The sequence below is a fragment of the Bos mutus genome, chromosome 2 (assembly GCF_027580195.1).
Source record: "Bos mutus isolate GX-2022 chromosome 2, NWIPB_WYAK_1.1, whole genome shotgun sequence".
In the NCBI taxonomy this organism is placed as follows: domain Eukaryota; kingdom Metazoa; phylum Chordata; class Mammalia; order Artiodactyla; family Bovidae; genus Bos; species Bos mutus.
In genome coordinates, this window is record NC_091618.1 from 28700814 (window position 1) to 28720181 (window position 19368).

Consider the following 19368-nt stretch of genomic DNA (forward strand, 5'->3'; position numbering starts at 1 on the left):
ACTTTTGGTCTTGCTGTTTTGCTGGGGCCTAGGGTTGTGCCATTAAAAGTCAGGTCATCTCCCCTCTGTTTGTGCTTTCTTTCTGGCCTCAGCTTCTCTGCTAGCTGGTGGGAGCCTCCTGCCGGGGCCCTGGGGAAAACTTCAAGGTTGCTAATAGGCACCCCAGGACCCACACTGACGTCAGCACTTGGGGTGTAGGCACGGTTGGCAGGGGAGGGGGGCAGGAGCGTCACTCTCAGGAGCAGGAGACGCCAACCCTGCCCTCCCTGGTGATTCAGGGACGCAGTGCCCTTCCCGAGGGAACAGGTTTCCAGCCCAGCATAGGCAGGGCCCCTGTTTACTCAGCAGAGGAGGCAGGAAGTGGCAGCTGGATACTGCCACACCACACAGGCCCCATTAATCATTAACCATGTGTGAACCAGAACCATCTGGGAGAGATTCTGGACTAAAATGTCCACCACTTCCACTCCCCTTGCCCCTAGGCAGAGGCTGGAAACCAGTTGTGTGGTTGTCCCAAAGCTTCCTCAGGTGTCTCCACCCAGAACCCCTTCCTGGAAAACCAGCTCGGCTGCTCTGACTAAGCTACCCAGCCATGGCTATGAAGAAAGAATGAGGTGAGGGTGCTTTAAGGGGGCCCTTGGCCCAGTTCTTGGCGTAGAAACCAGCTCAGGCCAGGGCAGTTTGAAGTTTTTGACTAAGACAAGCTAGGAGAAGTGCCCACTCCCCCACCAGCCAGACCTAAGGTAGGGACACCTGCCTCCCAATGTGGAGGGATGGTCACGCCACCCCCGAGGCTTCGCCAGTCCCTCTTCTCCCCAGGCTCTCCCCGGGAAAAGGCAGCCAGCCTTTGGGCGCCCTGCACCTCCTCTCACTCCAGGAACAACGAGATTGAGATCACACCAAGCTGCTTTCACTTTATTCTTGTTTTATACATTCTCCTGCCCCCAGATTTGGAAGCAGATCATGATGTATGCTCAGCAGTCCTGCTCAGAGCCTTGACTATATTCTATCAGTTCCCCTCTCCCCATCCCCCACCGTGACCCAGGCAGGCCTCCAGTCCAGTTACTGCTCTTGGGGGTGAGACAGCAGAATCAGAGACAGAAGACTGAGCAAACTGTCCCAGCCCCCAGCTGCCCCCAGTGACAGGGGCGCGGTCCTGAACTGAATGGATGGAGATTCTACGGAGGGCGGGCGGCTCCTTGCCAAGGCACAGGGGCCACCTTCTCAACGTGGCCACAGGTTTGTTCAGATGTGGGTAGTGTGCTCATCTCGAGCCGGGGGCTGCAGCACCTCCAACTGACTCAGGAGCAGAGGAATGTGAGGGCGCTGCTGGGGGTCCACGGTCATCATTGAGGTCAGCAGCTGCCGCAAGGCTGAAGAATGCCTGCAGAAGGAGGAGGGGAGGGTGAGGAGGGCGGCCGCCCCCTGTGCTCTGACTCCTGCAAATGGAAGGGAGGAGCCTAAAGTGCCCCTGCTCCTTTCAGAGCTCACCTGGGGCTCTGCGGGATGCTAAGTTGGTTCTGCACTGCAAGGGCCACGCTGTCACCCTTCTGGAACACCATGTCGTAAGGGCCTTCCCCAAACATCATGGCATATAGCACACAACCTAGGGACTGAGCATAACTTGGTTATTCCTTGGAAGGGGACCAATGGAGTCATCTCTCTTTCATTCTGTAGTGAAAGGAGACTACAGTATGCTGACTTTAGTCACGTGACACCACCAGGGCCCCAGAGAAACTGCCAGTTAGCTGAGGCCTCTGCATCTTGCGCTGAGCCGCTGCCTCCAGCCCTGACATTTAGTTATACTTATCCTGCTCAAAGGACAAGATTATACCACTTCCTGAGCAACTGAGTCCAGTGTCAGTGACAGTTCCCAGGAAGGAAGTCGAGGGGGGATTGGGACATACATGCTTCCTGGGGCCCCATGCACTGGAAACCGAAGACTTGCTCCTCCAGTTCACAGCAGCTACAGAGCAGCACTCCTCCCCTCCCACACTCCCACCCACACGCTCCTCACCCAGACATCAGTCCGCTCATCGATGACACAGTGGCTTTGCACGGAAAAGAGCTCCGGGGCCCGGTAGGAGATGGTGCACCGCTGGGCTGCCCAGTCCTGGAACAGTGGCCCCAGAGCTCAGAAGCAGGGCACAGGTCTTGGTCATGTGACCAAACTGGGGCATGCACCAGAAGGGCTTGAGGATGGGGAAGAGATGAGCAAAGGACTCTGGAAACTCTTACCTGGAGGGCCAGAGCTTGGCGGGAGCCCTCCACGTGGATGCATGCTTGATTCATGGACCCCAAGTCCATTAGAACCGGCTGCCCCTCGTTGCCAAGCAAGATATTGGTGGGTTTCAGGTCCCTGCAGGGAAGTAGAAATGACCCATGAGCATCCCTGAACCAGAAGGCCAGGATCCTAGCGGGGCAAAAGAATCACAGAGACTGTTCCTAGAGAAGAGCACAGAGATCTCTCATTTCTCTTGATGAGGCTCTTCCTTTCTGTCCAGCAAGTGCATGGAGCCTCCCACTGACCTGTGGGCATAACCCTTGGCGTGAATAGCCTCAAGGCCTCTGCAGATACCCAGCAGCAGCCGAATGATTTGCTCTTCAGTCAAGAAGTTGCCTTTGTCCTTCAGCTTTTCTATCTCATTCCACAGCGTACCTCTCTGCAAAACAAGTTTCCCCGCAGTTGATGTTTTTAGCCTCCACTCCCTGAGCCTGATTCTTTCCCTATGTCAGAATCTATAGCAATTTCACCACACACCCTACAGCCCCAGGTGGGTTCCTTAAACCCCAAATCTGAAATGCTCAAACCAGAACATGACTTCTGCTTCCTAATGTGCTTGACTGCTCATAATAGCCCTTGGCACACACGGCTCTGTTGCAACCCCCTCCATAGCCAGGAGACTTTCTGACCTTGAAGAAGGGTAGCAGCAGCCAGGCCTCATGTTTAGTGCCTCGCTCTCTCAGACAATAAGCAACGAGGCGAAGGATGTTGGGGTGATGGAAGAGGCGATGCATGTCTGCTTCTCGTTGGGCCTCCTCCTGGTCCTGCTGCTCATGACACAGGATTCGCTTCAGGGCGTAGAACTGTCCATCATGTAACCCCTCCACTAGGTCCACAAAGCTGAACCCACTGTGGGCCAAAGGGGTCAGTGAAGGACCAAGGTCATCTCCCATACTGCTGGGATCCAGAGGAATTCCCTGGGGAGAAGTGCAGGGGAAGGGGGGGGGTGTCTTTCCCATTTACTAGCAACCCTCCCAAGGTGTGACTCTAAAAAGAAGTCTGAAGATTATTAACATTGAGCAAGGACACAGTCACTTCCTAGGTCCTATGGTCTTAATGCAGGGCTTCAATAAATATTAAATAAATAACAGCCAACCTTTATCAAGTGCTATGAATCAGGCAATAGGGGAGACACTTGACACGAATTATCTCATTTAGTCCTCACAGCCCTGCCATTGAAGCACAATTAGCTCTAATAAGCAGATAAAGCAACTAGGTTTTATCAAGGCCATACATGGTGACTCTAGGAAGACTGGTTCCACAATCCACTTTCTTGACCACCAAGGAGCTGGGCTCTGTCCGGTGAATTAGAGGCTCTGTGCTCCTATCCTGTGCTGACTGCTGTCCTTCAAACACCACAATTCTTGGGACTAAATGATTTCCAGAACACTCACCCCTCCCCCAGTTTATGGATGAAGAGATAGCGCTTATGGTCAATGGTGAGAGTTCCCCGAGAACAGATGCAAAGCGCGTGGCCCATAGTGTCTCAGTCATCCTCCTCAAGGACGGCCTGAAGCTGCCAAAGGGTTCGTCCAGGTCGAGTGGTCTCTTTCAGGCAAGTTGCTGGGGCTCCAGCAGATCATGCTGGAAGGAAAAGAATGACAGGTCATGGGCGGGGCACAATCCAGAAGACCCCCTAAAGGGCCAATGTGGAGCGCTCAGGCCCAGGTCTCCGAACCTAGAGAAAATAAGCCCTGGCAACGCCAGCTCCAAAAAGGCTGGGGTCAGGTGCCTTAAAAAGGCCCAGTCCCCGCGGCGACTTCTAGGCCACTTCCTCCAACCCCGGCCCACCTTCAGGCGGCCCCTCACTCGCACACCCTACTGGGCTGCAGAGGCAGGGCACGGGGTAGTTCCGGGAAGAAGTGCTAGGCCCGGACCCACCACTTGCTGAGCCCACTCCGGGTCTCGGTCTGGGTGGGCCAGCCAGAACACCGCACTCACCCGGCTTTAGCTGCAGGGAAGCGCCAAAGACCGGAAGCATTGGGTACGTCATCAGTCCGCGCCGGCGTAACGGCCCGCAGTATCCTAGCAACCAATGAGCTCTAGGACGATGTGGGGGCGTGGAGCTGAGAGGCCGGGGGCGGGTTAGGCCTGGGGGAGAAAGGGTCCCAGGACCCGGGTGAGGGTTCCACACCTGGCCTGCAGTGGGGGTCAAGACGCAGGCACCTACGTCAAAGGGGAGCAAAGCTGGGCTCGGCCCGAGGCCCCCAGGACCTGCATCTCCCAATGCCAGAGGTAGGAGGCGTCATACCTCCCGTGCACCGGGTGGCCGACTGGGGGTCCAGCCCGGAGGTGGATGCTCAGAGCGGGCGGGAGCTGGCAGCCTGCACCCCTTTGCAGCTCTGATCAGTACAGCCTTGGGGGCTCTGGCCTGTATCCTATTACCGTAGTCTCAGTAGTTAAGAGCTCAGGCTCTTGAACTAGACTAGGGTTCTGAATCTTAATAGCCCATTAGCTGTGTCACCTGCACAAGTTACTAGCCTCTAGGAACCTCACTTTCCCTAACTGTAAAATAGGTGTAAGAGTACCAAAAGTTAAATGCATGAACTCTGAGGCCAGACTGCCTCATTCAAATCCCAGCGCTACTAAACTAGTTATGTGACCTTGTTAACAGGCTAATATTTCTATCCTTCAATCACCTCATCAGTAAATGGAGATTATTATCTACTTCATGGAGTTGTTTGAAGATTAAATGAGAGGTGAAGTGTTTACTATAGCGTTTGATGCATAGCCCTGAGTAGTGTCCATAAGCAGAAATAACAATAATAACTATTATTCTTATCCTGGTCTTCACATCCCAGGCTTGGGACTGTGAAGGCAGTGAGTGATGGAAATTCACAAATTTCCAAACCTTGGAACTTTGATGTCTCTTGCCCAGGCAGGGGTAAATTGGAAAGGGGCGCACATCCAAAGATGATAGGATGGCCTAGATGGTCTCTTTTATTGAAACAGGACAGGATTCTCTAGGAAGAAGATTCCTCTTGTAGCCTGATCCCCACCCCAACTTCCACTCCCCTTTCATATACTGAGAAGATATCCTCTGGTTTCCCTTGGGTCTGAATCTGGATCTGACATTCATCTAGATTTAACCTGCCATATACTGAACCCTGTGATAGCAACAGAGGATTCAGGATGGACAAGGCTCTCCCTATCCTCAGGGGGCTCAATGTAGCAGACTTCTCAATGTAACTACTTCTCAATCCTGAATGTGCTCAGAGCACCCAGAAATCTTGTTAAAATACAAATTCTGATTCTACAGGTCTGAGGTAGGGTCTGAGACTCTGCATTTCTAACAAGCTCCCAGGTAATGTTGATGAAGCTGGTTCATGAACCAGTAGCAAGATATAGAGGGTTTTACAAACTAGTAGAGTAGCAGGCCGGAGAAGGCAATGGCACCCCACTCCAGTACTCTTACCTGGGAAAATCCCATGGATGGAGGAGCCTGGAAGGCTGCAGTCCATGGGGTCGCTAGGAGTCAGACACGACTGAGCGACTTCACTTTCACTTTTCACTTTGATGCATTGGAGAAGGAAATGACAACCCACTCCAGCGTTCTTGCCTGGAGAATCCCAGGGACGGGGAGCCTGGTGGGCTGCCGTCTATGGGGTCGCACAGAGTCGGACACGACTGAAGCGACTTAGCAGCAGCAGCAGAGTATCAGGCAGCTGCAGGCTGGAGACAAAGTCCAGGCTAATCGCCTGGCAACTTGCGGTGGTCTCCGCCCACTTGCTCGCTGAGGTTCTCTCCCAGGAATCCTCCACGTGACCGCCGGACCACCGTCTGTGACTGGAAGAGCCCCAAAAGCGCCATGGCTCCCAAGAAACCTCTCTGCCTTCCCTTCCTGCTGCTCCCGCTCCTGACGCTGCTGCTGCCCCAGGTAGGATGGGAGAATCGAACCAGCCGCTGGGTGCGGTGAGACAGGGTCAGATCTGGCGGAGGAGAGAGTGAAAGTGAAAACAACAAAATACTGGGAAGGGCTAGTTCCGTCTCCTCTGCTCTTGGCAGACGCTGACCCCGGACTCCAGCCCCCTGTGAGCACGGTCTCTCCCCTTACAGGCAGACACTCGGTCTTTCGTAGTGGATCGGGATCATGACAGATTCCTCCTGGATGGGGCCCCGTTCCGCTACGTGTCTGGCAGCCTGCACTACTTTCGGGTACCGCGGGTGCTTTGGGCAGACCGGCTCCTCAAGATGCGAATGAGTGGCCTCAACGTAGTACAGCTGTAAGAAGTGCTCATGAGAGCCATGGAAGGGTGGGATTCGCTCCTCCTACCTGCCCTTAAGAAGGGGACCAGGACAGGAAGACTGGCTGGGTATGAGGATTGTAGCTCCAGGGCTTCCTTGCCAAGGGTGGGAAAGGGGAGGGCCAGGACCTCCTTCCCACAGCTTCCTGGAGATTCCTGCAGGCCTGAGCCCCTTGGCCTCCCTGGCTTCTCCCTGTCTTGGGCCCTGTTAACCTCTTCCTTTTTCAGTTATGTGCCCTGGAACTACCATGAGCCAGAGCCTGGGGTCTATAACTTTAATGGCAGCCGTGACCTCTTTGCATTTCTGAAAGAGGCAACTTTAGCGAACCTGTTGGTCATACTGAGACCAGGACCTTACATCTGTGCAGAGTGGGAGATGGTGAGTTAGTTGGAGAAGGGATAGAAGCAAAGCTTCCCATGTGCCCCGACTCTAGGGCCACTTCCATCACTACCCTCAACTCCCTCCCTTCTTACCTACCCTATCCTACTCTCAGACAACAAAGCCCACTCACTTTTTTGTTGTCATTATGTTTGTCTCAGGGGGGTCTCCCAGCCTGGTTGCTGCGAAAACCTAAAATTCATCTGAGAACCTCAGATCCAGGTGGGTAGAGAAAAAAAGACTGGACTCAGAAAAAAGCAAACAATAACAAAATGGGTCATTTTGGTACCCAAAACAGAGATCATTCATTCAAATTATTTACTGTTTTAATCCTGCCCAGCAGGATGCTGGGAACTGAGGGACCAGACAGACTCAGTGTGGAAGACACATTAATTTAAAAAACAAAACAAAACACCCAAAACCTTTATAAGATTATTTTTAAAATACTACACAAGAAAATGGACAAGGAGTTGAGATAGTGAATAACAGGGCCTCTTTTAGGTAGGAAAGCCAGAAAAGGCTTCTCTGAGATGACATTTCAGTTACTCTAGGAAAGGGAAAGCACTGGGCATATGAAGAGTGAAGTCAGAATGACCAGGTTGAGGAATGGTGTGCTATTCTGGGGGGAGGGCGGCGCTGTGAGTCTTGTGGGATCATGGTTCAGATGAGGGATTGAACCTGGCCCCTTGGCAGTGAGAGCTCAGAGTCCTAACTACTAGACCACAGGGAATTCCCAGGTATGGTATGTTTTAAGGCCCAGAGGTAGGACAGAACACTGGCATGAGTGAGGCCAGCGTGGCTGAAGCACAGCGGGTAGGGGAGAGGAGTATGAGAAATTGGAGCTATATAGTGAGTGTTAATGCAGGACCTTTCAGACCATTGTAAGGGGTTTGCCTTTTATTATAAGCACAGTAGAAAGTCACTGAAAGAGTTTAACCAAAATTATCTGATTTGTTTTCAGATTACGTTAGCCTGCATGTGGAAAATGGATTGAGGGGAGCAAGGGTAGAGGTGGAGAAACTTAACTGGGAGACTATGATTGTAGTTGAGGAGAGATGGCTCCTGGTTGTGGTAGTGGTGGAAATGCAAAGAAGAGGGCAGAAATGAGCTATAGGTGGGAGATAAAGGTCAACAGGACTCAACTGACAGATTTTGATGAGAACGGGAGCAGTGGCGGAGTGGCGGGAGGACAGTGTGGGTAGGATGAGGAAAGAAAGGAATCAAGTATCCAGCCAGTCAAGGTGGTGCTGCCATTTACTGACTTAGGGAAGACAGAGAAGACTAGCGGTAGCAGAAGGTCAACATTTGGGGGAAAAACAATAGTTCTGGTCATGTTAAAATTTTATCATTCAAGGGATGCGATTTAGTGTATGCTTGGATTAAAGGAGGCAGTGCAGCCTGGCCCTCCTTTATACAGAACACAAAATGTAAAGGAATTAAATGCTTTAAGAATATAAAGATAGCCTCTAAAACATCTTTCATTAACTCCACCTTTGAGAGTCTGCTATCTGCTAGGCATTGTCCTCAATGACAGGGATGCAGCCAATGAACCTGACAGTCAAGGTTCCTGCTCACTAGTAGGGGAGACCGACAGGAAACAATTACAGACACACACACTTGATTTTAATTTCTTAAGCACTTGAGAAGGGAGTACGAGGTGATGTGAGAGAGTGTAACAGGGGGAATCTACCATCATCTAGGATATCAGAGGTTTTCTTGGGGAAGTGAAATGTAAGTTGAGTCCTGAAGCCTGAGTTGGAGTCACCTAGGTAAGGAGGCAGAGGTCATGCATGAAGACCCTGAGGGTGAGTCAACAAAAATCACCAACAGGAGTTGAGAATTGAAGGCATGCCACCTCATATAATGATCTTTCATTTGCTGACTTAATGTCCTGGACTGGCAGTTCCATCAGGGTGCAGGTCAGATATTCTACAATTTTGTGAATTCCCATACCTGAGTCTGGTGGGAGCCTGTAACCCCTAGAGTCCATGGGGTCACAAAGAATCAGAAGTGACTGAGCACACAGGCACACACACGTGTATGCTACATCATAGCGATCTCAAGTATTATATATGGTTATGTAATAGCTCCATGTGATGTGTTTTAACATTTTTTTCTGACATTTGAAAAGTGAATTCTCAAGAAATACTGCTTTGTTTCCTATGCTCAAATTTCATTGCCATGCAAATATACAAGTGCTTAGGATTCAGAGTTTCCTCTGACAAGTCACTGCTTCCCAGACGGAGTTATGGACAAGTGGGATGATACACAGTGCTTCCCCGAGTTCAGGAGGCACTCAAGATGCTAGCACTGATGTTAGGGGTGGGGGCCAAGGAGGTGGCAGTGCCCTAACCAGCAGAACACTGCCCCTTCCTTTAGACTTCCTTGCCGCAGTGGACTCCTGGTTCAAGGTCTTGCTGCCCAGGATATATCCATGGCTCTACCACAATGGGGGCAACATCATTAGCATTCAGGTACCAGTGGAAAGTTGACTGGGCTAGGGGAAGGAGGTGCCAGTGGCCTTAATTTCTGCATCTCAGAGCTGACCTCCACTTTTCCTTTCCCCTGGCAGGTGGAGAATGAATATGGTAGCTACAGAGCCTGCGACGTGAGCTACATGAGGCACCTAGCTGGGCTCTTTCGAGCGCTGCTTGGAGACAGGATCTTGCTCTTCACCACAGATGGACCTGAAGGACTCAAATGTGGCTCCCTCCAGGGACTCTATACCACTGTAGATTTTGGCCCAGGTCTCCCAAGCAAGGGTTCAGAATGAAGTCTGGGGAAGGGGCACCTGTTCCATGTTGCTTACCTTGCACCTTTGCCTCCTTTCTGCAGCTGACAACATGACCAAGATCTTTGGCCTGCTTCGGAAGTATGAACCCCGCGGGCCCCTGGTGAGGAGCCAGAGGGGAGGCCAATCAAAGCAAGAGGCAGCGTGGGGAATGGGTGGTGCTCAGGTCCCATCTTCCTCACAGCTCCTTTCACTTCACGCTCTAGGTAAACTCTGAGTACTACACAGGCTGGCTGGATTACTGGGGCCAGAATCACTCCACACGCTCCATTCCAGCTGTAACCAAAGGACTAGAGAAAATGCTCAAGTTGGGAGCCAGTGTGAACATGTAATTGGGAAGCACTGGGGCCAACATGAAATCTGTAACTGGGTGTTGGGGATGAAGGTTAAGATTCAATGGGTCAGCTTCTACCTTTCTCCCCACTCTCCCCCACTTCAGGTACATGTTCCACGGAGGTACCAACTTTGGATACTGGAATGGTGAGTCTAGACAGTCTCTGGGGTGGAGGCAGGGAGGCAGCAAGGAATTAAGAGTCTGAGGAATGCGTGAATTAAGGATGTCTAGAAGCTGGATATGGCTACCACTGCCTCTTCTGAGAGCAAAATTCTCTGCATGAATTTCTTTGCTTAGGCCTATCATCTGAAAGATGCATTGAATTAATTAAATTGATTTGACTAGGTGCTGATGAGAAGGGACGCTTTCTTCCAATTACTACCAGCTATGACTACGATGCACCCATATCCGAAGCAGGGGACCCCACGCCCAAGCTTTTTGCTATTCGAAATGTCATCAGCAAGGTGCCCTACCACTTCATTAAGCGCCAAAGGCTTTTACTAATTTAGGGGGAGGGGTGCCCAAATTGTTTGTAAAGGGGTCCCATTAAGTCAGTGATTGTTGTCTGGACCACAAAACCCTCTGAGCAGCCTATAGCAGCATTTCTCACTTACTCAGATGGGACTTCCTGGGGAGATACAAATACATGCAATATTAGAGAATCTTTATGACCCCTGAAGCCCTTCCCTGGACCCCCGGTTAAGAACCCTGCACTAGGGTCTTGGAATAGGGTTTCTTTGTGTGCTTTTCCTATGGCTCCTGAGAGAATTTGGGCTCAGTTCCAGGAAGTTCCCTTGGGACCTTTACCTCCCCCCAGCCCCAAGATGACACTTGGACCTTTGAACCTACACCTGGTAAGCTCCTCTCCATTATTATCTGATTCTGCCCAGCCTGTCCTGCCCTCTATTCTGAAAGTTCCCTTATATTCTGATACTTTCCCCTTATTCTAATAGGATGGGAATTTGCTGGATTTCTTAGACTTCCTATGCCCCCAAGGGCCCATCCATTCAGTCTTGCCAATGACCTTTGAGGCTGTCAACCAGGTAAAGCATAATCCACCAACAGCTATACCAAGGGTCCCCTCAGTTATGCATCTTCCCCACAGTATCCTTTCTTGTCTCTCAGCACATCTTATTTACTCGTTCTTCCACACCTAGGTCCATGGCTATATGTTGTATCGGACCTATCTGCCCCATACTGTTTCTGAGCCAACACAACTCTGGGTACCTAACAATGGAGTCCATGACCGTGCCTACGTGATGGTGGATGGGGTGAGGACCTAATTCCAGGCGACCTGTGAGCCCATTTCCTTTCCTCCCCAGCAAAGTTTCTGGTATCTACCTTTTCCCATTGCCTGCTCACATTTGCAGAGGATAAGGTGGGATGAGGAAGAGTTTGACAAATGATAAGGTTCTAGAAGGAACTGACAGAAGGGCTTCATTCTCTTTGCCCTCTAAATAATAGTGTCCTAATGTAGCTTCCTGGGTGGTGGCCACAAGCTAGATGCTGAGCCACTCCCTTTCACAGATCCTCTCATCCACAGGTGTTTCAGGGTGTTTTGGAACGAAACATGAAACATAACCTATTTTTGATGGGGAAAATAGGGGCCACACTGGATGTCCTGCTGGAGAACATGGGGAGGCTCAGTTTTGGGTCTAACAGCAGTGACTTCAAGGTGAGCTCGCTTTGCCCTCTCCCTCGCCCCCATACTCTTTACTGAACTCCCTAGAAAAGATAAGGGCCTAAAGGAAGAGCTATAGCCTTAGGGCTTAGAGAGCAAAGCAGCAGCTGGTGGGGGATCTGGACATGGCCACTAGGTGCATTCCAGGGCTTGAGTAGCAGTAGTCTGGCCTTAGTACTTAGTGAATGATAAATTTTCATTTGCCTTCTTCACAGGGCCTGTTACAGCCACCAATTCTGGGGCAGACAATCCTTACCCAGTGGCTGATGTTCCCCCTGAAAGTTGATAATCTTGTCAAAGGGTGGTTTCCCATCCAGCCGCTGAAACACTCACATCCTCAGACCCCCTCTGGCCCCACCTTCTACTCTACCACCTTCCCAATTTTAAACTCAGGCGGGGACACATTTCTGTTTCTACCTGGATGGACGAAGGTATTGCTGATGGTGGGGGTGGGGTGAGGGGTAGGGTGGTAAGAGGGGAAAACCATGGAAGAAGGGAGAGCACAAATTATTCCTCTGATTAGGAGCCCCCCAACCCCCCAGCAAGGGGATAATTCTACCCCTCTGAGAGCTGATCCTTCCTTTTCCTCTACTCCCCAGGGCCAAGTCTGGATCAATGGGTTTAACTTAGGCCGCTACTGGACAAAGCGGGGGCCGCAGCAGACCCTCTACGTGCCAAGACCCCTGCTGTTTCCTAGGGGAGCCCACAACAGAATCACATTGCTGGAGCTAGAAAATGTGCCTCCTCAGCCCCAAATCCAGTTCCTGGATAGGCCCATCCTCAATAGCACCAAGCACAGGACGTACGTCTATTCCCTCTCAAGTGCCTCTGAACCAATGGAGTTAAGTGGGCACTGAAAGAAAGGTAATCCTTGGACCTGGGACAAGAGCAGTGGGCAGGATCCCTTCATGCTAGCCATGGTGACCGTAAGGAAACAAAGGCCATGGGCCTGAATGGAAGTATGAGTGCAGTTTCCTTGCCAAACTTTATTGTGATTAAAGTTCCAGAGACAGTACCAGCTCCACACACCTCTGTGGCCCTGTCTTTGCCCTGGTTCCTGAATGTCTTCACCCTAATCTTCCAAACACTCTGTGGTTCTGTGGGGGAAGAAGCAGCCTAGGGCCAGTGGGAATGTGCCCTCTCAGGGCCTAGCACTGGCCCCAGGTGGAGCTTTAAGAGATCAGGAAGAGGGCTTCCCAGCCTGACAGCGATGATCCCGTAGGCAGCGTGTGGAGCAGAAAGAGAAGTCAAGGTAGTGAAAAGGAACAAGGCCTTGGAGAGACATCCCACAACTCCAGCAGCGTCTGAATAAGAGGGAGAAAATGGCTGGAGAGGAATCCCAGAAACATTTCAATCCAAGCTTTCCCCTCCCACCCTGTCACTTCTGTTTTTATTCCAGAGGTTCCCAAAACATCTCAAATCCCTTCAACAGCCTTTCTGAACACAGAGCAGCACTTGCTCTACTTGTACAGAATGGCCCCGCCCACGTCACAGCCTACCCCCCACACCTGCCCCCTCCACATACGGAATATTGCTGACGGTGATGGCAGGGTCGGGGGTCTGAGGGTTGAGGGCTCCCAACTGGGCAGCTAGTCTGCGCTCTGCAGCCAGAGCTCTCTGAGGGGAAGAGAAGCTGTGTTAAGTACAAGGCCTCAGTGGTGGAGAGTGTGTCCAAGAAGTGATGGCTGCACACCAGGGAAGGGATCAGACCTCTGGGGAAGTGTTGCTGTGGAAGGAAGAACCCCCAGCCTCACCTTCTCCCGGTCGCTGAGGGCAGCAAATCGCTGCTGCTCTTCTTGCTCCTGCTTCTCCTGCTCCTGCTGCTTCCGCTGCTGTTCCTCCCGGTGCCGCCGGGCTGCCTTCTGCTCCCTTCTCCGAGTGGCCTGCCGTGCCTCCATTTCTGCTGTTAGCGGCCCCGGCACCTGGAGGATTTCCGGGAAAGCATAAGGTAAAGATCTGTACAAACTATCCTTGATAAGACTGTAGGAGAGTAGAAAAGATCTAGCCAGCATCTCTGATGCCTTCCCATTCTGCTGCTTCCTTCTTCAGCTGACCTGAGCTTTGCTGTAATCATAAGCATCTGGATTCTTCTCCATGAACCTCCGGAACTCATTGCGTGTCGATCTGTCAGCTGCAACTGTATACGGTGGCCGAGCTCGGGAATCCCTAAGTGCGAAAACCCCCCAGACAGGTTCAGTTTGCCTGCTGCACCTCCCAACATTGCCCAAGCAGACCAAGGGAAATACTGTTAATTAAGCAAGGCCAAGATTAGCGTCCAGATCATCCTCTGTACCCTAGCGGAGATCGGCATGAGGACTTCACTTACTGCACAGTGGGGTCCGCACCTGCCTCCAGCAGCAGGCGAACCACTGAGCCTCTCCCAGCTGCGGCTGCTGCGTGCAGGAGAGTGAAGCCACCGGAGCCCAAGGGGGCACTGAGCAGAGGCAGAACTCCAGGGTGTAGGGGGCTGGCAGTGAGTCGGTCCTTCAGCATCCCCACATCTCCAGCTCGGCAAGCAGCTAGAAGCACATCCCAGAGCTCCGACTGACAGGGGGATGTGGCCTCATCCAAGGGAGGCCGCAAAGGGGCTGACCCTGAAAGGGCCTCATCTTCCTTTGGTTGCTGGGAAAGAGTCATTTGTGCCCCAGACTCCAGGTCTTGCTTTCTCTCCCTCTTATTCCTTTTTCTCCTCCTTTGCTTGGGAAATACGTCAAACTCACGAAGATCCAGCGTTCCCAGTGTCACCTCTACTAGCTCCAACTCTACCTGGGAGCCATCTCCTCCTTCTGATTCTGATCCTAGGGGAAAAAAGTTGCTATGTTAGATCCATCTCAGGAATAAGAAGAGGGTAGAAGGGTGTGGGCTGCCCCAGATGCCTAAGAATGTACACAGAGAGATAATCCAGATCACTTGAAATAAAATTGTTTGTATTTTGTCAACCAAGATAAAGTAGCATATCAGGAGCTGAAGCCATTAGTATCATGTGAAGAAATGAGGCTCACAGCCCCAGGGCAGGCCCAGAAGAAGCTATTCAGGGACGAGAGTCCCTGGACATTCCCATAACAGCCTTAGGGTAGTCAAAACAGAGGAGCATGGAGCAGTTGACAGCCATGCAGGTGATAGTCTGCAGCATGGGAAGCAACCCCTAGCTCCAAACCAGTGCACCCAAGAAGGCAAGTAAATTATGTTAAGATCCACACAACACATGTGCCAGCATCGACTTCATGCTAAGACTTTCCTAAGAACTAGAGATACATCACTGATCAAAAGTGATGATAGGAAATTTGGAAAAATCACAAAACATATTTCAGTAATTGCTACCACGTACTGAACAGATGTGTGTGTGTGTGTGGGAGGCGGGGCGGCGGGGTTAGTGTGTAAGGGCTTACCTATAAATAGGGAAGTGGGTAAAGTTATGACAGCAGGAGATTTACCACTGCATTTCTAGGACAGACATCCCCCCAGAGAGAGACCTGACAATTGCCAGGTGGTGTGCAAACCCTGTGTGGGAGCTTCCTTGTTCTGCCTGAGTGCCTCATTTTCATCACTGGGGACTTTGCTTTCTTCCTCGATAACCTTCCTTTCTCTCACTCTCTTCCTGTGTGTCTGAGGTAAATCCAACCTGCTTGTCTTCCGGGGGTCTTCTCCTGCCATAAAACAACAGACTTAGCTGAGGAGAAGCCAGCTCAGGTTTCTGTCAACGAAAATGGCATCAGACTGCAGTCCGAGGGCTAGAAAACCATCTGGATGCACGAATGAGAACCCGAGGCCCGGGTGGAACATTTAGGAAGTATGGGGATCTAGAAGGAAAGCTCACCATGGATGTGTAACGTGGTCAGCTTATGGACTACACGCTGTAGCTCTTGAAAGGTGGGTCTTCGGGTAGCAAGGGGGATATCCCAAAGTCGGGGATCTCCCCGGCGCAGGGGAGCCTCACGGCCCCCGAAGAACAAGGACTGGCCAGAGCGGGGGGCACGCAGAAGTATTGTCCCAGCCTCCTCCAGTGCCTTAGCCCAGGCTGGCCCTGCCAGCAGGTCACGAACTTCCTAGAGAAGACAGTAACTCAGCTCTGTAATTCTTCACTTGCTACTTTTAAACCTCCGACCAAAAACTGACGTACAGATGACGTGTAGGGAATGGGGAGTGGAGAATGAGAGGATTAAGACTCCTGGGCATCCACCCCATTCTACCTTCATCTACCCAGAAAGAACAAAGACAGGAACACAGGAGCCAGCCTCCCTGCTATACCATTTAATCAATCAAGAGGAGAGAAGTGGGGATTAGAGACACACCAGACCTGGGCACGTAACTCACCTTATAGAGTGCGGCTTCATTGTAGCGCCTCAGACTGGCCCCAGCAGAGTGAGCAGCTGCACCCCGGGCATCCCGAAGCCCCTGGGCTGTGCCCCGCTTGGCCCTCACTGTGTAGCGGTGAAAGGTTTTGTGTGTCAACACTTCTCGTCTGTAGACAGCACAGACTTAGTACTGGAAATCAGATGGTACTCCCAGGCTAACAGGATCCATTCCATTCCATCCTTGCCCCATGCAGCACCCTCTCACCCTTGGAAAATGGCACCAGCAAAGTGCCCAGCAGCAGCCATGAGCACCACACAGTCCCTGGGACCTCCACTCTGCAGGTTCTGAAGCAGCAGTTCTGATTCTTCAAGGGGCACCTGGAGACACAGGAGCAGCACAAACCTCTCTGTGGCACTTACTGGGAATAAGAAACAAGTGCCAGTGCTACGTGATTCACAGGCACCATCTCTTTTGATACAACAGCTCCATGCTTGTCTCCATTTTATAAATAAGAAAATTAGAGGTTTGCAGAGGTAGTCAAGACCAAGTAGGAGAACCACAATTCCAACCTAGATCCTTCTATTTCCAAATTGAATTCCACTGCACTTGACCCTTCTAAGATTCAGGCCAGTTCGACTGTGCCATCAAGCGTGACACCCACCCCGAAGAGGAAGGAAGGGAAGAAGTGAGAAACAGACTGTGCTGAGGGGAAATCTAGGCTGAGTGTACAGAAGGCTGGGACTGACCACACAATATGTGCTGGCACTTGCCTGGCGAGGGCCTAGGATACAGCGATAGGCATAAAGAAACTGGCCCTGGGCATTCTGGAAAAGAACCCGATGCGGGTGGAAGCCTCGGGGTCGCGTAGGCTTCTCCAAGTCAGCCCTCTCCTCATCCAGTATCTGCAGGTCCTCCTCACTGTCTGAGTCTGAGTCTTCTGATCCTGAGATGCTGGAAAGATCGCCTGAGAACAACGAAAGATACGAAAGCTTGGTGCCCCATCTCTGACCTTTCTTCAAGCTCCTCAACTAGGGTCTTTCTCCATCCCCATGACTGCTTCGCACATGCTCTCCCACCAGTCATCACCTGTCGAACTCTGCTTTTCAAAGTCCAGGGCAGACAGGAGAGGCTTGTCCTTGAGACGCTGCTTTAGGTTAAACCGATGCCAGTCAAGCTTGTAATGTTCCCTCTGGTATGAGGCAAAGAGGGAAGAACAATGTGGAAATATGCCTGACCCAGCCTTCTATGGTACCCGAGACCTAAAAAAGAACTCCACCAAGTATGACCAGGTAATACTAACTTCCTTACTTAAAATGTAGACCTTCATTAAAGACAAATTTCTACCTCTTTACCCCAACCATGACATTTTTGCTTCCACATTTAGCTCTGCACCTGGTCTTTTACCTGTTCCTGGTGGTTCTGGAAGACTTGGTCACAGGTTGAACAAAACAACTTCTCTGAAATATCCAGAGCTCCCTGGAATGGTCTTCTTTCTGGGCTTATTTGCTCCTCTGAACCTAAAAAAGGGGAGGGTAAACAGAGGTAGAATGGGGACCCAAATCCACACTAATCTAGGATTACACTCAGTGTCTGATACACAAAGCAGAAGATACAAATGAGAGAGAGAGCATGTCATTGCCTTCAAGGAATTTAACAATCTAGTAATCATGAAATAAATGACACAGCAATCACTTTATAGAATAAATATGCTTCTGAAAAGATATGCATAGGATGAATATAAACAGTGTGTAAATAAACAACAGGGATTGTTTAGAGGAATCCTGAAAGTGAAAGTGTTAGTTGCTTAGTTCTCTGACTCTTTGCAATCACATGGACTGTAGCCCACCAGGCTCCTCTGTCCATGAAATTCTCCAGGAAAGAACACTGAAGTGGGTTGCCATGCCCTTCTCCAGATCTTCCCGACCCAAGGATCGAACCTGGGTCTCCCACATTGCAGGCAGATTCTTTACCATGTGAGCCACCAGTGAATGGTTTCTGGTAAGGTTAAGATTATTTTTAAACTGTGCAAATAACTCTTCCCCAATACCATCTTTTTAGCTTATATTTCCAATTACTGTATGCAGTTGTTGTTTTTTTTTTAAAGTATAAGAAAACAGTTAAACTAAAGTAGTATGAAACCAACAGTAAGTTGTTCTATATTCAGCAAGAAGGAATGATTTGATTGGAATAGTTAAATGTGGGTGGTATCAAGGAATGGTGATGTGTTTTTGCAGGCAGTGGTGTTAATGTGATGAGGCATAAGCAATGGCAAGAGATTTGCTTGGAGACAATTCAGGAGCCTGTTCTAGAATCCAGCGATCGAGTGAAATTTTTTTTTTTTTAATCAGAAAACATGTACAAATGTTGCCTTAAATTCATAACAATTAAGAAAAATATACACAAACTTCGGCGTAAAAGTAAAAAACAAGCACTTCAGTTGGGAGCTGATAAATTTTATCCAGTGGAAGGAGATGTCAACAAGAGCTCCTAAGCTGGGAAACACCAGTAAGAATGTGTTCCCTGGAGGAGCAATAAGCTCCAAAGTGTCCTGTCATCTCTCTCAGGTCCACCCCACATCTTCCCAGATACCTGGACAGGAAGTCTGCAGAGACTGGGCCAAGGCCTCCTCGGGAAAGTGGCTCACCAGGCGCAGGCCCTGAAGGACCGGAGCATCCGTGCTGAGGTCAAACAGGGAGACCGACACAGGAACCTGGGTTGCAGCTGGAGCCGGCGACATGGCTGAGCAGAAATTTACTTAGAAGCAGCTGCTGGAGCAGAAAAGTGGTTAAGAAACAGAGCTTCCCAAAGCAAGCTCCTATCCCGCGTCCCCAGCCAGCGTGACTTCGTTTCTCCCACTCCGCAAGGCACCACGGCCACTCACCCGGGTACCAGGGGTGGACCCAAGGTTAATACGTGATCCCAGCCCGCTTTCTGAAATCCCCAGTCTCGGACCACACCAAGAGTGAAATGGGCGCGAACTCAGCAACCAAATCGACTCCAGCAGAGTTAAAATCACCAGTCCCTTAACCAACTTCTCCTCGTTACCCGTGCGGTGAGTTCCAGCAGGGACTACACCGCCTGGACTCGCCCCGGCCCGCAGATGCTGCACTTAAGGTCAGAGGGAGAGGAGAGGCACCGGAAGTCTACAGTTCGAAGCCGGGATTTTTGCAACACCGTAACAAACTCGTCACTACGGAGGAGCGAAGAGGACAAAAGGCGTTGCTTGCATCTGAGCCCCGCCCCAGCTGGAGCGCACAATTGGTTCCCTGACTTCCAGGGCCCGCCTCTAGCCTTTAGTCCCGCCTCGGACGCCGAGCATTGGCCGTCGTGTCTCCACCCCCATGTTCATTGGCCAGGCT

At 51.0% G+C, this 19368-nt stretch overlaps 3 protein-coding genes across 13 annotated transcripts; 1 reads left to right on the forward strand and 2 right to left on the reverse strand.

The window, feature by feature from the left end:
• Nucleotides 1-894: 894 nt before the first annotated feature.
• On the reverse strand, nucleotides 895-5955 carry STK16 (serine/threonine kinase 16). Of its 5 annotated transcripts, none has more exons than XM_070386452.1 (8): nucleotides 5700-5955; nucleotides 3679-3868; nucleotides 2914-3133; nucleotides 2530-2663; nucleotides 2239-2359; nucleotides 2018-2113; nucleotides 1492-1613; nucleotides 895-1384 (listed from the first exon to the last, which is right to left on the reverse strand). In XM_070386452.1, the coding sequence occupies exons 2-8, from the start codon at nucleotides 3762-3764 to the stop codon at nucleotides 1246-1248; spliced, it is 918 nt and encodes a 305-aa protein (XP_070242553.1). In that variant the 5' UTR covers nucleotides 3765-3868; nucleotides 5700-5955; the 3' UTR covers nucleotides 895-1245. The 5 variants fall into 5 exon arrangements, with proteins under 5 accessions (XP_070242553.1, XP_005889744.1, XP_014331853.1 ...); XM_005889682.3 differs by lacking the exon at nucleotides 5700-5955 and adding an exon at nucleotides 4226-4355; XM_014476367.2 differs by lacking the exon at nucleotides 5700-5955 and adding an exon at nucleotides 4076-4214.
• GLB1L (galactosidase beta 1 like) lies at nucleotides 4383-12728 on the forward strand. 2 transcript variants are annotated; one of them, XM_005889680.2, is made up of 17 exons: nucleotides 4383-4519; nucleotides 6035-6161; nucleotides 6341-6507; nucleotides 6757-6907; nucleotides 7069-7129; nucleotides 9287-9381; nucleotides 9480-9654; nucleotides 9743-9801; nucleotides 9905-10026; nucleotides 10138-10178; nucleotides 10378-10496; nucleotides 10812-10886; nucleotides 10986-11075; nucleotides 11190-11303; nucleotides 11576-11707; nucleotides 11929-12144; nucleotides 12313-12728. In XM_005889680.2, the coding sequence occupies exons 2-17, from the start codon at nucleotides 6093-6095 to the stop codon at nucleotides 12568-12570; spliced, it is 1944 nt and encodes a 647-aa protein (XP_005889742.1). In that variant the 5' UTR covers nucleotides 4383-4519; nucleotides 6035-6092; the 3' UTR covers nucleotides 12571-12728. The 2 variants fall into 2 exon arrangements, with proteins under 2 accessions (XP_005889742.1, XP_070242516.1); XM_070386415.1 differs by lacking the exons at nucleotides 4383-4519; nucleotides 6035-6161 and having other exon boundaries at nucleotides 6465-6597.
• Nucleotides 12680-19200, reverse strand: ANKZF1 (ankyrin repeat and zinc finger peptidyl tRNA hydrolase 1). 6 transcript variants are annotated; one of them, XM_070386365.1, is made up of 14 exons: nucleotides 19055-19200; nucleotides 18599-18774; nucleotides 17414-17526; nucleotides 17096-17198; nucleotides 16780-16973; nucleotides 16274-16386; nucleotides 16028-16175; nucleotides 15531-15759; nucleotides 15214-15360; nucleotides 14040-14511; nucleotides 13768-13879; nucleotides 13468-13635; nucleotides 13239-13330; nucleotides 12680-13017 (listed from the first exon to the last, which is right to left on the reverse strand). In XM_070386365.1, exons 2-14 carry the CDS (start codon nucleotides 18744-18746, stop codon nucleotides 12894-12896), a joined length of 2163 nt encoding a protein of 720 aa, XP_070242466.1. In that variant the 5' UTR covers nucleotides 18747-18774; nucleotides 19055-19200; the 3' UTR covers nucleotides 12680-12893. The 6 variants fall into 6 exon arrangements, with proteins under 6 accessions (XP_070242466.1, XP_070242454.1, XP_070242460.1 ...); XM_070386353.1 differs by having other exon boundaries at nucleotides 18891-19167; XM_070386359.1 differs by having other exon boundaries at nucleotides 18599-18777; nucleotides 18891-19167.
• Between the last annotated feature and the right edge of the window lie 168 nt (nucleotides 19201-19368).